This window comes from Leptosomus discolor, chromosome 5 (genome assembly GCF_034619465.1).
Source record: "Leptosomus discolor isolate bLepDis1 chromosome 5, bLepDis1.hap2, whole genome shotgun sequence".
NCBI lineage: Eukaryota > Metazoa > Chordata > Aves > Leptosomiformes > Leptosomidae > Leptosomus > Leptosomus discolor.
In genome coordinates this window covers 27,378,968-27,395,404 of record NC_141395.1, presented here as the reverse complement: position 1 = coordinate 27,395,404, position 16,437 = coordinate 27,378,968, and the positions used below count along the sequence as shown (strand labels likewise).

General features: G+C 34.1%; 1 protein-coding gene across 1 annotated transcript in view; it reads left to right on the top strand.

Moving 5' to 3' along the window:
- CERKL (CERK like autophagy regulator) overlaps positions 1–16,437 on the top strand; it is a 56,409-nt gene that overhangs the window by 32,939 nt on the left and 7,033 nt on the right. The window contains exons 4-6 of the mRNA XM_086465754.1: positions 5,852–5,915; positions 10,332–10,474; positions 15,223–15,297. Of these exons, the coding sequence (XP_086321880.1) occupies positions 5,852–5,915; positions 10,332–10,474; positions 15,223–15,297 (282 nt within the window). The remainder of the gene's footprint in view (positions 1–5,851; positions 5,916–10,331; positions 10,475–15,222; positions 15,298–16,437) is intronic.

Below are 16,437 nucleotides of genomic sequence, written 5' to 3'. Positions count from 1 at the left end.
GCCTGCAAGTAGTGCATTTGGAACTGTAGTTTATACAATACAGTATATTTTTGTTTCGTCAAAAATGTTTTAGTAATTCTGTTATTCATTGAATATTTTTCCCCTACAGCTATCAATATTAGTAATATTTTTTTTTTGTATTTTCAAAGCAAACATTCTATAGAAAGAAACAAAGATTTAATGTCTGACAGTCTTGTACATGCTTGCTAAGAGTTGTTCCTGCATTCTGACAGACACATGTCCTTAACTATTACTTCTCTTCTGAGAACATCTATTGGCCTGACATCATAAGAGGGGCTTATCTGAAGGACACATTATTTCTGGATTCTGACTCAGTTTCAGGGATGACCTGAAAGCCTAAGTGATTAAGTTCTGTGATGACAAGGGCAGTTCTCACGAGGCACGTGAGCATGGCTTGCTGTCTGGAGAACGCAAAGGTACAACTTTAATGTAATGAGTGTTACCTTCTGCTCAACAATGGGTTCCTGATAGCAGGGTTGGATTTAAGGCCTCAATTTCTGCCAGACTTCCACTTTATGTCCTCAATTTTCCTGTTGGCTGTTTCATTTGATTGACCTTTTATAAGAAATTGAACAAGGAAATAATTTTTAAAGCAGTAAAATATTAATGATCTGATCATTACTGCCCCATTCTGCGAAGAGACTGAAACTTATGCTGCATCAAATATGGTCCCAAAACCCACACAAGTTTCAGAAAAATTATATTAGTATTTCCCATTCTGATTTTTTTTTAATCTATAGTATTACAATTCTCTTTAATACACTGCTAATTTGTGATTGTGCATTTCATATCTATGTGAAGTGTAAACTCTGGTGCAAGATATTTCAACACCAAAAAAATCTTTTTCCTATGTCTGTTGTAATTGGCTTGAAAATAACCAGTTCCAGCTTAAACAAATTATAAGACAGAGGGCTTATCCTACAGTTGTCCCTTAAAGTTCTTGTGAAATCGTGACTAGTTCAGGTTGCAGGCCAAAAATCATTATGAGCAAATCTGATTTAAGCATGAGGATATAATAATGCAATAAGTGTTTGTATATGAGATTTATCTCGCTTATTTTATTACTTATATCTGTGTATTTTTAAATTACTTAGCCCACAATTTAAAGTAAAATCAATTGAAGATTAGAGACACATAAGTGTGAAAAATATTGTCTATATTAGAATTTGGTAGTGATAATTTCTTAACTTCCCTTAATTGATAAGGGACCACCAGCAGCTTTATGTAAGTTTTGATTCTCACAGACGTATTTTTCACTTGCAAGGAATAGATGATAAACAGATTAATAATTAATTTAATGAAAACTAAATTTAAAAAATTTTATTCCTTACTATTGGTTAGTGTTTCTTTTATCTCTACTGTGAACATAACCTTCTTTGTTAGACTCTGTTAAAGGCAGCATTATCATTAACCCTTGTAAGATTACATTTTTAGCTATGTAATGTCACCTGGAATCCTAAAGCTGAACTAATAAACCAAATCTATATCAATAGTTTTTTAGCTTAATTAATAGAATTTAATATAAGCTATGACTATAATTTGTTGCAGTTTAAAAACCATTTTCCCTAATTGAATAAAACCAGTTTAAAGTGTTTTTAAAATTATTTTTCTTTTAAATTTTTAAAAGAAGCCTCTGATTTTAGCCAGATAAGTGTTTAATGGCTTATCCTTAAAATAAGGTTATTTGAGCAATGTCCAATTACTATTGTGCTTATTAGCTGCCTAACACTCCTCCTACAGGCAAAATGGGAAAACTACATTACAGTTTTAAATGCTAGTAGAGAGCTGAATAACAGAACTACGCTTTTTTTTTTTTTTAAAAAAAAAAAAAAAAAAAAGGGGGGGGCAGGGTGGGTTGGGTGCTGACTGAAAGTCCTGTCTACTGGTATCATCTTCTAATAAAACCAAGTGCATCATTTCAGGTAAACTGAACAGGGTTTTTTTTTCCTCCTATAATTGTTTTGGATTTAATGGCACGTGCATCTCGCTGTTACTGCTTTTTTGAAACATGGCCAATATTTATGTACATAGTGGTGTACAAAGGTGTATTAGGTAGTAGAAGGTGAAGGCTTTTGTACAATTTTTACACTGAAAAGAGTTTACTTTTAGTCTTTTCACATACACTTACTTAAAGCTTAAAATTCATTGTCCACAAAAATCTTAAAGCAAATTGAACGTCCGAAGCGACTTCCAGCACATACACAATACAAGACTTGTAGGTTACTACAAAAAAAACCCCAACAAAATCCAGCAAATTCTGACAGTGGGATGCTGAAAGACAGAAGTCTTCTCATCCAATCTTGTATTTTGGTAGCTGGCTGTTGCTTCGTACGTGATCGAGCTTGCCAGATCTTATTCTTCGTTGCAACTTCTGTTGGAATAAACTTTTTTTTGATTTATTTATAAGTTTGGCATGGAGGTATTCTCTTCTACTTAAAGATATATGGCAGGCAAAAGGCATGTATGTAAATGAGTTCTGAAATAGCGTTTACTCCAATTATCTTTGAATTTGGTAGGATGTTCTTTTGTTTGTTTGTTTTTTTTTTTTTTGCCAAATTACTGTATACACTACAGATATATTAATTTTAGTGAAATTAACCAAAGGTCTTAGAGTGGATTGTGTTTTGTTGGGTTTTGGGTTATTTTTGTTACATGGAATAAACAAATCTCTGAAGTGCTTAGTGCAGTAGAAAGTGGGAATTAGCAGTTTCAAACTGGAACTACTTTGACTGTAGCTAAGGCTAAGCAATACTTAAAAACCGGTCTTTATACAGTTTTAAGAGTTTGGCAGTCTTGAGTGCTGCAGCTGGGATATGGCTGTTAGAAGAACAGTTCAACAAAAGGTTGCTCCACATTTCGGATACCTACAAATACTGGCAAATAGTGATAATCAGAGCTAGTATTGTAGAAATATATGGGTATCTTGCAAAATCTTACACATACTAAAGAAAAAGCAGTAAAGGTAACCCCAACAGACTCCTAGCTTGTCTCACTTTTCTTCCTTGCTTTGACTCTTCTGCTTCTGTGTACGCACAGTTACAAGCTGGGTGTTTAGGCAAAAACCACAGCCTTCCTCGCACCCCCATTTTTAGGGCAGAATCGCAAAGGAAAAGAGAGTGATTGAGAATTGGACAAATTACATTGTTTAAACTTACTGTGCAATAAATAACATTATTTTTTTCATCCAGTGTTAACACCAGTTAATCTGTTGTTATCATTAACAGTTTTAATCCTATTGACATTAGTCTGTGACATGAGTGACAATATTTATACATGTCATATAGAAGTATCCTATGTTTTGAAGTGCTGCACTACTTATATGGTGCATTTTCTATATGTGGGAGCTGAACTCAGTTTCTTGTTGACTAGGTGAGATAGGGTGTTACAATGTTTTGGAGTACATGTGACTGTTCAAATGAGGTACACTGTCAGTGCTCTGCTTTCAGAATACTATTACTTGAAACTTATTGTTTACTGGAATTTAAAAGTTGGGAACAAAATGTCCTTGAAAAGGAAAACTTTTTCAATTATGCATTGGAAATGGTTGAAAAAAATCATTAGATAATACCTTTGTGATAATATTTTTGCCAAACTTGTAATCTAAATCCTCCTCAAATGGAGAAAGAATTTCTTTCTTCCTCTTACCAAAATTTATTGTGTGGGTTTTTTGGGTTTGTGTTTGGTTTTGGTGGTGTGGTGGTGGGGTTTTTTTTTCATTTTTTTTTTTTTTTTTTTCTTTCCTGTGAATTGGAACAAGACCAAATATTCAAAGATCAAGCCTTTTTGCAGCTATCAGAATGACTTTTATGTGTCCCTTTGGAGGCTGTCAGGCCTGCAGAAAACTTTTTAGACATAGTCTTTTAATGTGTGTTGGATTTTTTTGTACTTGATTAATTTTCTATACATTCTCATGAAGTTTTTCCTGGAAACTTCATTTTTTCATTACCTTTTTGTCACAATGTTTTGAAATAGATGCTGTGTACTTCTGTCGTTCCCTCATATTATTTAAATACCTTGGAACTATCCCCAGTGTTAAGCCTTGCAGTAGTCCTCCTATAAAATTTCCAAACTTAAGCTATTAGATGCAAGGAGGATGGAGTTTTCATCAATCTGGCTAACACTGCCTTTATTGATTGTAGACATGAGTCTTCTTTATTTTCATGTCCTTGTTCTTTGAGTGAATTAATTTTGAAATAGTGAACATAACTTAAATACATTACATTAGCAAACCATTGAGCATGTTTTCTTTTACAAAATAAAATCTTATTTACTGTACCACTTTAATTAGACTGTACTCATAACTTTCTAAATGTTATCGTGTTCGTTTAAAAAGGCGTGTAACCTCTAACCAACTGTGTGTTTTCATGAGAAGAGTTTCTTTCACAGTTAAGCAGTGGTAAGATATTTGAATCTTTCTGCATTTTTGCCTGATGCACAGTTTTATTGGTCACTTTTTTCACAATCTACAGGTAATGATAAAAGGATAGTTCCCATCGGTAAAAGCGAAACTGAGTAAGATAGCTAAAATATTGTGCTTTAATCTTCCAGAAGACGTCCTGCATGAAATTAAATAGTTCCTGAATGTTGTTATAGTGATAGGTGTTTCTGTAGCAAAATTATAATTCTCTGCCTTTGATATAATAAAAATAACTCTAGTTTTTAATTAAGAATTTCCAAAACACCAAGCACTAGAACTTTGCTAATACTCGTTGGAACATTTGGAAGTTACATGCTGATATACAGTTGTTTAGTGTGAAGTGTAAAAATTTTATCACTTTTACTTTTAGTTTCTTTTTTGTTAAAAAAAGTTATATATACACTCACTATATATACACGTGCATTCTTGTGTGTGTTTATGTATATGGAGAGAGAGGTGTTTTCAGTTCTTGTAAGCAGCATTTGAATAGTCTGTAGAAATACTGGTATAGCAGGTACAGATACGGAATGATTGTTTTAGACACCAAGACTAATAATTTTAACAGTGTTTAGAAACACTGGAGAAAAGCCTTGAACTGTGTTAGCACCAGGGACAGACAAGCATGAAAGATTAATGTAATTTTGCATATAATGATGCACATTCTTACACAAAAAATCCATCTGCAAGTGTCATGTCAGTCAGCAAAAATCTTTGATGGGTGGCTGCAGCTGGGCTGTCTCTTCTGGCAAAGCTGGCCTAGAAAATGCTAAATGTAGTTATGATGCTTTGTGCCATCTGTAGTATGCCAGTTTATCCTGTCTTCACTGGCCTTTGCAGTACTATATAGGGTGTCAGCAAACACAGAGACATCAATGTAGAGTGACAGATTCATTTCCTCCAGAGGCTATGAACTCTGGTGTATACTTGTGCCACCTTCCTCTGTGAGTTAGATTCTGTTGTCACTGGTATTTGGCTTGATTTCATAATTCTGTGTTTAATTTCTCGTATTTTTAGTATAGCAATTTGCATATCCTAACACAAAGGCAATTAAAATTGATTGATACTGAAATAATTCAGTCTTAAATGAGGATATGCTTACATTTTCCTGAAGTTTACCAACTGTGTCAATGCTAAAACTTGCATTTTGATGCAACAAACATCTTCTCTAATTCTCTGAATTTAAATGCACTAAATAGCCATGTGTCTGATGGCAGTTGAGTTTTAATGTCTCTTGCCTTTAATGTCTCTAGCATAACTGTAAAATATATACCTTCTTATACTTTTAATGCATTTAATAATTCAAAAAATAATCTGAACTGAATTACTGTATGTTTCTTATGTTAAAGGGCAAAAAATTTAAAAAACACTTTAAAATTATCTAATCTGACAATTAAATAATGTTATTTTCCACAGTAACTGAGTATGAAGGACATGCTCTCTCAGTACTTAAAGAATGTGAGCTCCAGGCATTTGATGGGTAAGTTGGTTAGTGACAATGAATGTTAGTAAACCTCATCACTTTAGTTTTTATTTGTATTCCATCCAAAACTATGCTAGTAGGTATTTAATGAGTTACTCTGTTTTGCAAATACATCTTAAGCCTGAGAAAATCAGTTCCCATTAGACATTTTGGTTTTTATTACTTACAATAGATATGTGTTTTAAGATACGTATTTTAGATTCATAAATAATGGTAAATAAACATAAAGCCTTCTTAAATACCCTTTGTGTAAACTTCAGGATCTGTATTTTCGAGAATGGCACAAGTGCCTTGTATTTCACTTTATCCATTGAAGTGGTTCTTAAGCAGAACACTTTATCTAAAAGTAACTTGAATGTTGTTTATCTGTTTAAAAAAAAAATCATTCAAACTTACTTGGTGTCAGGAGTGAAAATGCTTGTTCAATCATTTTTAAAGACCTTGCTATGTGGATTTATGCTACAATCTTTGGTATTTTTGCATTAATTATTCAATAATATATAAGAATAGTTTTGCATACTGTGGAAGTCTTACAGCATTCTTACAACTCTTATTGGAATATGTGGGGAGCCATAAAAGAAGGCTTAAATAGAGTTTTATGGTCTAATCGATTTCTATTAATTCTAGAAACTCCCAGAGCTAGGTGAGAAAATATATCTGAAAATGTATGTATGTATTCCATATTCTGAGGATAATTTCTTTCCAATTAAGACATGCGTTTTGGGGTGCTAGCTGGGGAACCAGCTTGTCCTGGGAAACAGATGTGAAGACAGAGAACAAAAAGCCTGGGTTGTATCTTCTTGCACAAACCCCTTCTACTCTGAGTCATATTTGGATTGTTTCATCTTTGATCATTGAGTAGAATCGCTGGAGTACTTCCTCTGTAAGACTTCTTTCTAGTATCCAGAACTAAGGGCAAATAGGAGCAGAAGCTGGAAGAAAATAACCCTTAAGTCAATGTAATGCTAGGATTTCTGAGGTGAAAAGACTGTCCTTTCTAAGTTAGCTGTTTAAGTGTTGGGTATTTTTTTTTTTTTTTCTCATGTGGAAATTAGGTAGCTTTTACTGTCAGAGGTTATGAACAAAAATTAAATTTCTGAAGTGTTTGAAACATTAGTTTTGTAACTTCTCAAATAGCCTGGCCTCCATCTGTGTTCTCATTCAATGAAGCACAACGCAGAAAAACATCCTATTAAATAGCTAACTTGGGATGCTTTTTGATATAAGATCACAGGGAAATTGAATTGCAAGGGTAACTCTTTACACTGATATACCTAGAGATATTTTAATTGCTATTTTCAAATAAAATCTACAGAGACTGATAGGATGAGTTCAGCATTCATATTATGCAGACATTCAGATGCTTTGAAAAAGAAAACTACAAAACATCACTAGTCTCTCTCTTCTCCATTAGCTTTAGAGTTCTTAAGAGCAGGAAGAGAATATCTGAAATTGGGGTTTTCTTTTACAAATTGTTTAAAGGCCTACAGTGCACTTTTGATTATGTTCCTTAGAAGTCCTATGTGACTTCCCCATTGCTGTCTGGCCTAAGAATTTTTGCCGCAGATATAAACACCTTATAGGCCCCCAAAACCACCCCAGTGTTTCCCAAATAAAATTTTAATGATAAATTTAGTTTATTGATAATTAAACCAGAAAATGTATGGGATTTACTTTGAATTGAAAATTAACTCCACAACAATGAAATTGTCCTACTGATGAAAAATCATGCTTTTAGCAGTTCTAGCAGGCGCCTGACTTAGTGTCTTTTCACTGTTTCTATTAAGTCTTGAGAAGTTTTACTTGTTTATTGAGCAGCATTGCTTGTGACTTGGCAACCTTCAGTTCTTTCCTGTTTTGCCCTGGCTTCCTATCCAGTTTTGTTCGAGTCAGATACCATATCTGTCAGTTCCCTGTTTTCTGTTAGAAAGTAGAATAGCACTTCTGCACCTCCTTTTAGATGTGGAAGACACTGTATATGTGGTAGTAAGAGATAAGGTAGGTTTTGTGCTATTTCTACATGGTAGAGTTCATGTAGACCTGATCTGCCTTGCCCAAGCTCAGAAGCGACAGGAGGTGAGTTAGGTGTGGACTGAAGGCCACACCAGTATGCATTAGCCTGCTGCTCTAACTCCACTTGTGCTTTAAAGTGTTGCCTATTTCAGATTGACTGAAAGCTAATTCAAGTACAAATGTCTAAAGGGCAAGACACAACAGTTTTTATTCATTACAGTAGGTAAGCAGTGTAGCAACATACAGTTTCTGATCTTGAATTTCCCTCTGAGAGTTATGGTTCCTTACATGTTAAACAGCATATGAAGTAAATTGAAGCTTATGATTTGCAGTAGTAAATTGGAAGTTAGTGTCTTGGTGCTTTATGTAAGCAATACTGCTTTTTTTCTTTAGTGATTTAGTAATGTTTGAAAGTTAAATGTTTTTAAGGTTAAAACTACTGTTTTAATTCTTTGTCAAAGCTGTTTGTTTCTACATAATTTTTCTCTGACTTCTCCAGTTCCCACTCTGTTTTGTAAGGTCATAGGCATATGTCCTGTATCTCATATACTCCACCTTTTTTTGCTCTCCACTTTTTTTTTTTCTTCCTTACCTACACTGGAAATTTAGGTACTTGCCATCTTGACAGCGCACTTTTTTTGCCTGCCTTGGGGCCAAGCCTTGGTGACAAACAGAGAGGGTGCCTTTGTGGTGCTGCTATCTCAGCTGCATTTTCTTGTTTGTGCAGTGACAGAAATACACAATATACATGCATGTATTTCTTCCCTAATCAGGAGCCTAAGGTATTATGGATATTATTTAAAGTAGCCTGGGTAAGTCAGGCTTTAGTGAATAGTTGATTAAGAAACTTGTGTCTGATGGTTAGACTGATGATTAGACAGATGTTTCTTCCTCTAAGAAGCCTTCTTCAAGGTCTTGGTTAAATTTGCTCAAGACTTTCTACTCCTTGTGTGTAGCAGGTTCTCACTGATTAGCTTTGGAGTCGCTGGTCCCTGGCGGCCTCTTATTTCCAGCCAAAAAGGCAACTCTTGATGGTTAATGCTATATTAATAACGAAGTTAGCGGCATTTTTATGTTATTCCTTGGACTCTTCATGTATTTCCAATAATGACAAACACAGCCCCCCCAAACTTGAAGAAAATATATTTTGTTTTCAAAAGTTTTAATAGCCAGAAGACAATCCATGTAAGTCCTACCAGGTGTACAATTTATCAGGCTACAAAGGCTAACAGATTTTTGCTGGTGTGGCAGAAATTTTTAAGCATAGGAATAAACCAATCTAAATCAAAAATGAAACAAAAGACACCAGATGACTCCTGATTACAAGCAGGAAAAAATTGTGCTCCAAACTTTTGGTATGGACTCTTTTTTTTTTTTTTTTTTTTTTTTTCTTAATGTAGACAGTGTTTGGCTAGATAAACATTCCTAAAAATTTAGAAATTAAAAAAATAACTAGGAAATAATAATAGGAACTGAAGAAAAATGTTAAAGGACCTGATAAAGTTTAATTTAAACATTTAATAACATAATGAATATTTTCTTATAAAGAGCTTACCAGTTTTCTCTGGTTGACTTATTGGTCATAGTTTCACAACTGCATTCATCTAGATATATGAAAAAAAGATATTTTAAGTAAATGCCTCCTAAAGTAAACCTGACATATTGTAAATGCTTGGAGTACTATTACTATTTTTATAATTAAAATGTGTTTACCTTAAAAACATTTAACTTTCAAACATTACTAAATCACTTTAATAGTTACTGAAAGAAACAAAAACAGAAAAAAAAAAAAAAAGACTTTGCTATAACAGAGCTTTTACAGACAAATTCATTCCTCTCTATAGCCACAGCAGGTGGGAGTTTAATTACATGCTCCAGAAGCAGTGATTAAGTACCTTCACGCAAAGGATTGCTGGCACTAGGGTTTTGTACTTGCGAAATCCCTCAACTGCCCGCATAGTGTGTGGAATTAGCTTTTTTCAAGTATTTTTAATTTTATTGTAATATTTGGTGGGTTGTTATCATAAGGGCAATTAAAAGCTTGTGTGGGTCAGCACTGAAAGATTTAAATAACTTTTCCACTGAGGCGCTTGAGCATGTACTTAACTCTTCCATCTGATCAGTTCATGTACATAATGTGTGATAAGGTAAGAAATAGTTTGTAAGTTGTTAAATTTATTTGCTGCTACTCAGAAGAAAGCAGAAATAAGGATGCTTGTATTTTGTTAGTTAACATTCATTGATCTGGCAGTGAGGCCCTAGCTTGTTCTTAAAGAAAGAATGGGTTTTAGCTATTTGAAATATCATTATGTATATGGTGTGTGATAGCTGCCTTCCACTTGTTTGCTCAGCTATGGAAGAGTTTATTTTGAACTGTTGAGCATTTTTGTTTTGTAATAGGGTAGTTTGTGTCGGTGGAGATGGATCTGTCAGTGAAGTTGCTCATGGTCTACTACTTAAAGCCCAGATAGATGCTGGAAAAGACACAGACTATATACTAAGGCCTGTAAGAGCACCGATTCCTCTTGGAGTAATACCAGCAGGTGAGACTAAAAGGTACATTTTACATTTTGTAAGTCATCTGTTTTAAGTACAGTTTTGGCTACTAAAGGCAGTTCCTGGTGCTAAAGCTTCGTTTACTTAAGGGAGCTATTGAATAAATGTCCTAAATTAGTGATTTAGATTGATTACAAATGACTAGATTTCAAGTCATTATGATAATTTATAGTAATGGCACAGATGAGCTCTTTGCCTAAAGGAAGAAGCTCAGAAAGAATAATACTAAAACAATTTTCAGCTGATCCATGCAAAGATCAAGCTTTGCCCTTATTCACTGTGAGAAATGATACCAAATGAAAACTTTGTTTTCTAGACTTTCCTTAATATAAGCCATGCTATTTCACTTTTCTCTTCAGTTTTCTTGGCAGGATTCTCAGTTGGATTCATGCTTAGGGTCTATTTTTAAATGGCGTCCCAGGAATACATTTTGTGGATTATATTAAAAAAAATAAATACTATGCACACAAAACTGCTTTCTCTCTCCTTTACTTCTACAGACCTTGAAAATGCATGCACATCTCGGGGAAAAAACCTCTTGCGCCTTTACTAACTCATTCTTGCACCTTGTGTTGTGCATTTGTTTGGGTTTTGTTGGTTGGTTGGTTTTTGGGGGGGGGGGGGGGCGGCGGGCGGGTGTCCCTTCTCCTTCCAATTTTTATATTTGCCCTTCTTGGACTATAACTTGGGCAGGCAGGGAGGCTTACCTAGAATTAGTACAGGCAGGGTTGATTCTGGACTGGTATGTGAATCACTTATCTTTAAAAGAGGAGAAGTATTTTTGCATGGACACTACTTTTGGTGCGGATGTTGATGTGACTACTTGATGTAGTTTCTCAGACGTTTTTAACTAGTAAGGAAAAAAATCCCTGCAGCCAGGTGAACAGCAGATTGTTGTTTTCACTTTTCTACAAAACAAGGAGCAAGTCGCTTCCAAACTGAGCAACCAGGCTTTAAGTGCTCTGACTTGCTCTGCACTTCTGAAAGCAGCATTAAGACAGGGACTAGTTGCTTGTAAAAATGCAAGATTACAGTGGCTTTTTTAATTTTAAAAAAACCTTGGAAATATATTGGTAAAAGGTACAGTAATCTCAAAGACATGACGCAAATGAATTTTAGTACAGCAGTTGGACCATCACTTACCAGTTCAGTTGCTGTGACTATCTTGATGGTGTTGAGATGGAATCTCTCCAGCACTTAACTCCTTGCTTTTTGGGTGCGCTTACATCACTGTGCCTCATCATTAATGCTTACTCTCTTCATTTTAAGACAAATACATCATTATCAAAAAGGATTTGTAAACCCAAAAGAATGCTTGTCACAGATAATGCCATGGACTTTATTAAAAGAGGGTGAGAATAATTTATGGAATGATAGTGTGAGAAACTCCTTAATACGTTCTTAAAAATAATCTGTAGTTTATTTTATTTCCGTATTATTGATATTCCAAAAAGTAGTCAGTTAGGAAACAGATAAGTATGGTACTTGTGTATCATACATATCAACATTTCGAAGTTTCAGCCAACTTGATGGGAAGGAGCTGATCTTGAAACAGTTTACCTCCTGAAGAGAAAGGTCCAGAGGGGGGTGTGTTTTTACTAAAATACTCTACTGAGCTGCCTTATTCTGGTCCAAATCAAATGGACGAGATGTGGGGAAGCCTGCGATCATACTGCTGGCCATTAGCAAGAGTGTTTGTTGCTATGGGAACTACTGCTAAGAAACTGTACGGAGCGGGAAAGGGAGAAAGGGGAGGGGGAACTGGAAGGACATTAAAAAAGCTGCCCAGTTGTTACAGAACAAGAGACAATATATATCTGATGACTGTGAACCTTTTGGTCCTAAAATGGTTCATTTAAATAAATTCATGATTCCCAATTAATTCATAAAATAAAATATTACTGGGGAACTGTTAATTTCTGTGATATTTAGGCAAAGAACCAAAATGTTGGTGCAGTTTTCATCAGAATTTTAGCTATGCTTGACTAGGAAGTCATTACATCACATTTATCTGTTTGGATGGGGGAGACATTAACAGCCTTATGAATATTCATGTTGTCTGGTTAATTAAGTTAATTGTACTGCAGAAGTGCTTGCACTTCCAAGGACAATTTTTTTCTCTACAGTTTGTTTGGTACCTTCATCAGTCATGCTTTACATGACCTGCAGATACTTTGTCCTTACTGTGATGCTTTTGCGCATTTCATAGGAAGGAGGTTGTAGGAAGTTGTTTGTACTGTCAGGAAAATGGGTTAATATTTTGAACAGAGTTACATTTTTGTAATAATAAAATCTTCTTTGTTTATGTTTAAAAATATGCTGGTGACAGAGATGAATTGAAAAACTCACTATTTTGCGTTGTACATGGTATCTAGAGCTACAATTTTGCCTTTGATTTTTTTATGGATACTGGAGAAAAAGTTCAAATTACTTTTAGTTGAGTTGTTGGATATTATTTATTGGATATAAATGATTGAAATTGTAATATTCATAAACTGGAGTTCCTGTTAGTTTGTCCTTTGGGAGAAAAAAGCAAAGACTTGCATTTAGCTTTTGAAGTAGTCAGTTTATTATTCTTTCAAAGTGCTTCATAATCCCACATTTCTGGATTTATTTAAACATTATTTTTAGGAAAAGGAGAAAGAAATTAATAGTATAGTGACCTATAAAATTCTGAGAAATTTGTAAATGAAATTACATTTCTTTTTGAATTGTTCAAAGACTAAAACTGTACATAATATGATTTCTTCCATGTACCACTGGAGACGTAAACTTCAATGAATGTTTTGTATCTCTTATCTCACTTATTTCCTTCACATAGTAGGGACCCTGAGAGCCTTACTCAGAGCTTCTCTTTGACATTATGAAGTCTTTCCATGAGGTTCTGAATAGTCTCAATTACTTTCAGAGACTAAGGTGTTGTAAGGATGTAACAGGTGCTCTGTGAGATACCGAGATGCAATTCCCAATTGTTTTACAAATTCTTATTCTCAGAAATTACTGAAAAAAAATTTGAAGCATATACTCCTGAATAAGAATGAGAAGATGCCATTAGAGCTTTGTAATTACGTACATCAGTCTTTCTAAATTTGGTATTTTGGTATTTTTTGTCTACCACTAATAGGACGTCAAAGATTGCAGCGTTTTTGGGATGAACATAATTTTTCAGTCTGGTACATGATGCTTTTAAAGTGCTTATTTCAATATTGAGTGCCTTTTTGTTTGAAATGTAATAGTCTTGCCCTTTCCTCTCTTCTCTCCCCCGCTTTTGAAAGAGAAGTTTAAATGTTTACATAAAACTAAAGGCAAATTTAGCATCCAGAATTGTCTATTGCTGCTGTAACATTAAATAATTCTAGCAACAAGAAAATGACTTGAAAATCTAAGTGAACTCATTCTTTATGCAATGTTAGTGTCTAAATTGTTCTTTTGTCATTTTTGTTATTTTAATTAATCTGTTATTGAATTATTTATCCCTTAATCAGTTATACGAAGAAGCTTAATATTCTACCTGCTTGGTGGCAGGACCTGGTTCTTTATTTCTGGCAGAAGTGAACCCTATGGCTCTGCTGCTTGTCTAAGAAACGCCAGAGATGTGATCAATGAGAAAAATCAACTTGAAATTCAGTTAAAACTATACTCATTTAGGACAAATGCAACTGTTCCTTGTTTAGGATTTTAAAAATAAATCAGCTTAAAAGTCATCTGATATACACTATTTTATATCCTATATATTACAGCATAAAAGCAAAATTTACATGTATATTCATGTTTCTCACACAGGTGAAGTGACTTGACATACCAATCACCACCAAACATGGGCCTCCAGAACCATGCTGCTTTCCTTTACGAACTGATAGCTAGTTTTCCACTCTCTGTTCCAACTCTCTGCAGATGTTGCTAGTTCATGACTACTTTTTTTTTTTATTTACCAGCTGATTTACTACTCATTCCCTTGTTTCAAAATATATTAATCTCTTCTGTCCAGTGCCTAGTAGTACCACCGGTCTGCCAGTGTCCAGGCAATGACAAAGACAAGTTAGATAGTTCAATTTTAATGCACGGAATGCAAGTCAACAATTTGTCAGACACACATCAAAGTATGTTCTCTCTGTTTTTCAGTCATTAATATGTTGTCATATGTAAAGCTGACATGCAGTAATTAATTTTATTCACTATTTCTTCTAAGAACCTAAAATGTAGCCTGCAAGAGGCACAGCAAGTACCTTAAACTAGATCCAGTAGAATTTTGTCTGGGAAACGTAGAGTTTTGCACTGGCTGGGTATTATATTATTTTTCCAACTTAAAAATGTTTCCCAAATATATATTATTAGATAATCTGCATTCTGGCATTCTGGTACAGTTCCTTAGTACAGCACTTAAGTATGGAAGAAGTGATTTTTAAGGAGATGGTTAAAAAAAAAAAAAGAAAAGAAAAAGACAACTTTTGCAAAGGTGTTGCCCTCCCCTCCCCCTTTGTTTTTACGGCACTTATGAAGGGATTTGCAGAAGGGATTTTACAGATCTTTGGAAGTTTTAACCGTTTTCATTTGTACTGTTCAGCATTTCTGCTGTTATCAAGACTAAGTAATTTGTGGGGAGGCTTACTTTTTTTTTTTTTTCTGAAAATGCAGTAAAGGTCTCAGTTTCTTAATTCAAAAAAACGTTGTATATATTTTTTCTTGCTATACTTATCTGACTTATTTTGACAATAGTTTGTGTTTGCTTTCACAGGTACTACTAATACTTTGGCCCATACTCTCTACGGTATTAAGCATGCAGTGACTGCAACATTGCATATTGTAATGGGTAAGTATTTTTACATACATTATCAGATTTTAAATGATGAAGCATCATTAAGAAGTTTGCCATAGCCAGTTGTTTACTAAAAGCATAGCATTAGGCTTTACCACTGTAAACTATATTGGAAGATTTTAAACTCAAATGATTCTATCCTGAGTTATAGTGTACTAGAAAAGTTATGATTCTTTGAGGATGGTTCGGTAGCAAAGGCTGTGGCCCTCATCTTCTGGTAACTACAGTCTGTGATGGAATAATACCTGATTTTGGCATTCATGTTATTGAAGTTCTTTTAAGGAAAAAAGTAACCTTTTCCAGACTTGATTGTGTGAATATTATTACTCTCTGTGTGTTACTATTCAATGATTGGTTATGTAATCATTTGATTATTTTAACTTAATGTACCTGCTGAAGACAATCAGAAAATATGCAATACTTTCAGCTTGAGGAAGTGGTTAGGACTGGACTTTTCAGGAAAGTATCATCATATTTCTGAGAAAGTATCATTCACCTTTTTAGCTCCTTGTGCATTTCTTTTTAATACTAACAGTTTCTAAAAGAAAGCTTTATTAGTAGAAAAAACTGTATCATTTGCCATTTGGTCCACACAATAAATAAGTTTTTGAATGTGAAAATGTAATTATGCTAAAAGGAAAAACTAGGTTGCTAGTGCAAACCTTATTTTCAGGTCTTAGGAAATAGCAAATACTTAGTCAAGAAATGTTAATATTCATTTCAAAGCAATTATTCTTTAGGACTTTTTTTTTTCCAAATAAAAAAAGAGAATAATAAGAAAAGTGCCTCGTGAATATCTATTTTCTAGACTTTGCAATCAGGAGTGGAAGAGCCTTTGCTCTATTTCTTAGACAGTAATACGCAAGCCTTTATAAGCAAAATCTAAAACTGGTTTGTTTTTTTTTTTTTTTTTGATCAGAGACACTCAATCGAATGGAAACCACCCAGAAAAAAAAATATACACCCTATCTTGAACAGAATTAGATGTCAAAATTCTGTAACTGTAAACATAAATATATTGAAAACCTATATTTAAGAGCTCCCATATCTCCTCCAGTACAATGTTCACTCATTACAAATATTTGGTGAGATGGTTGCAATATTACATTTTATTTGATACTAGTTGTTGAAAAT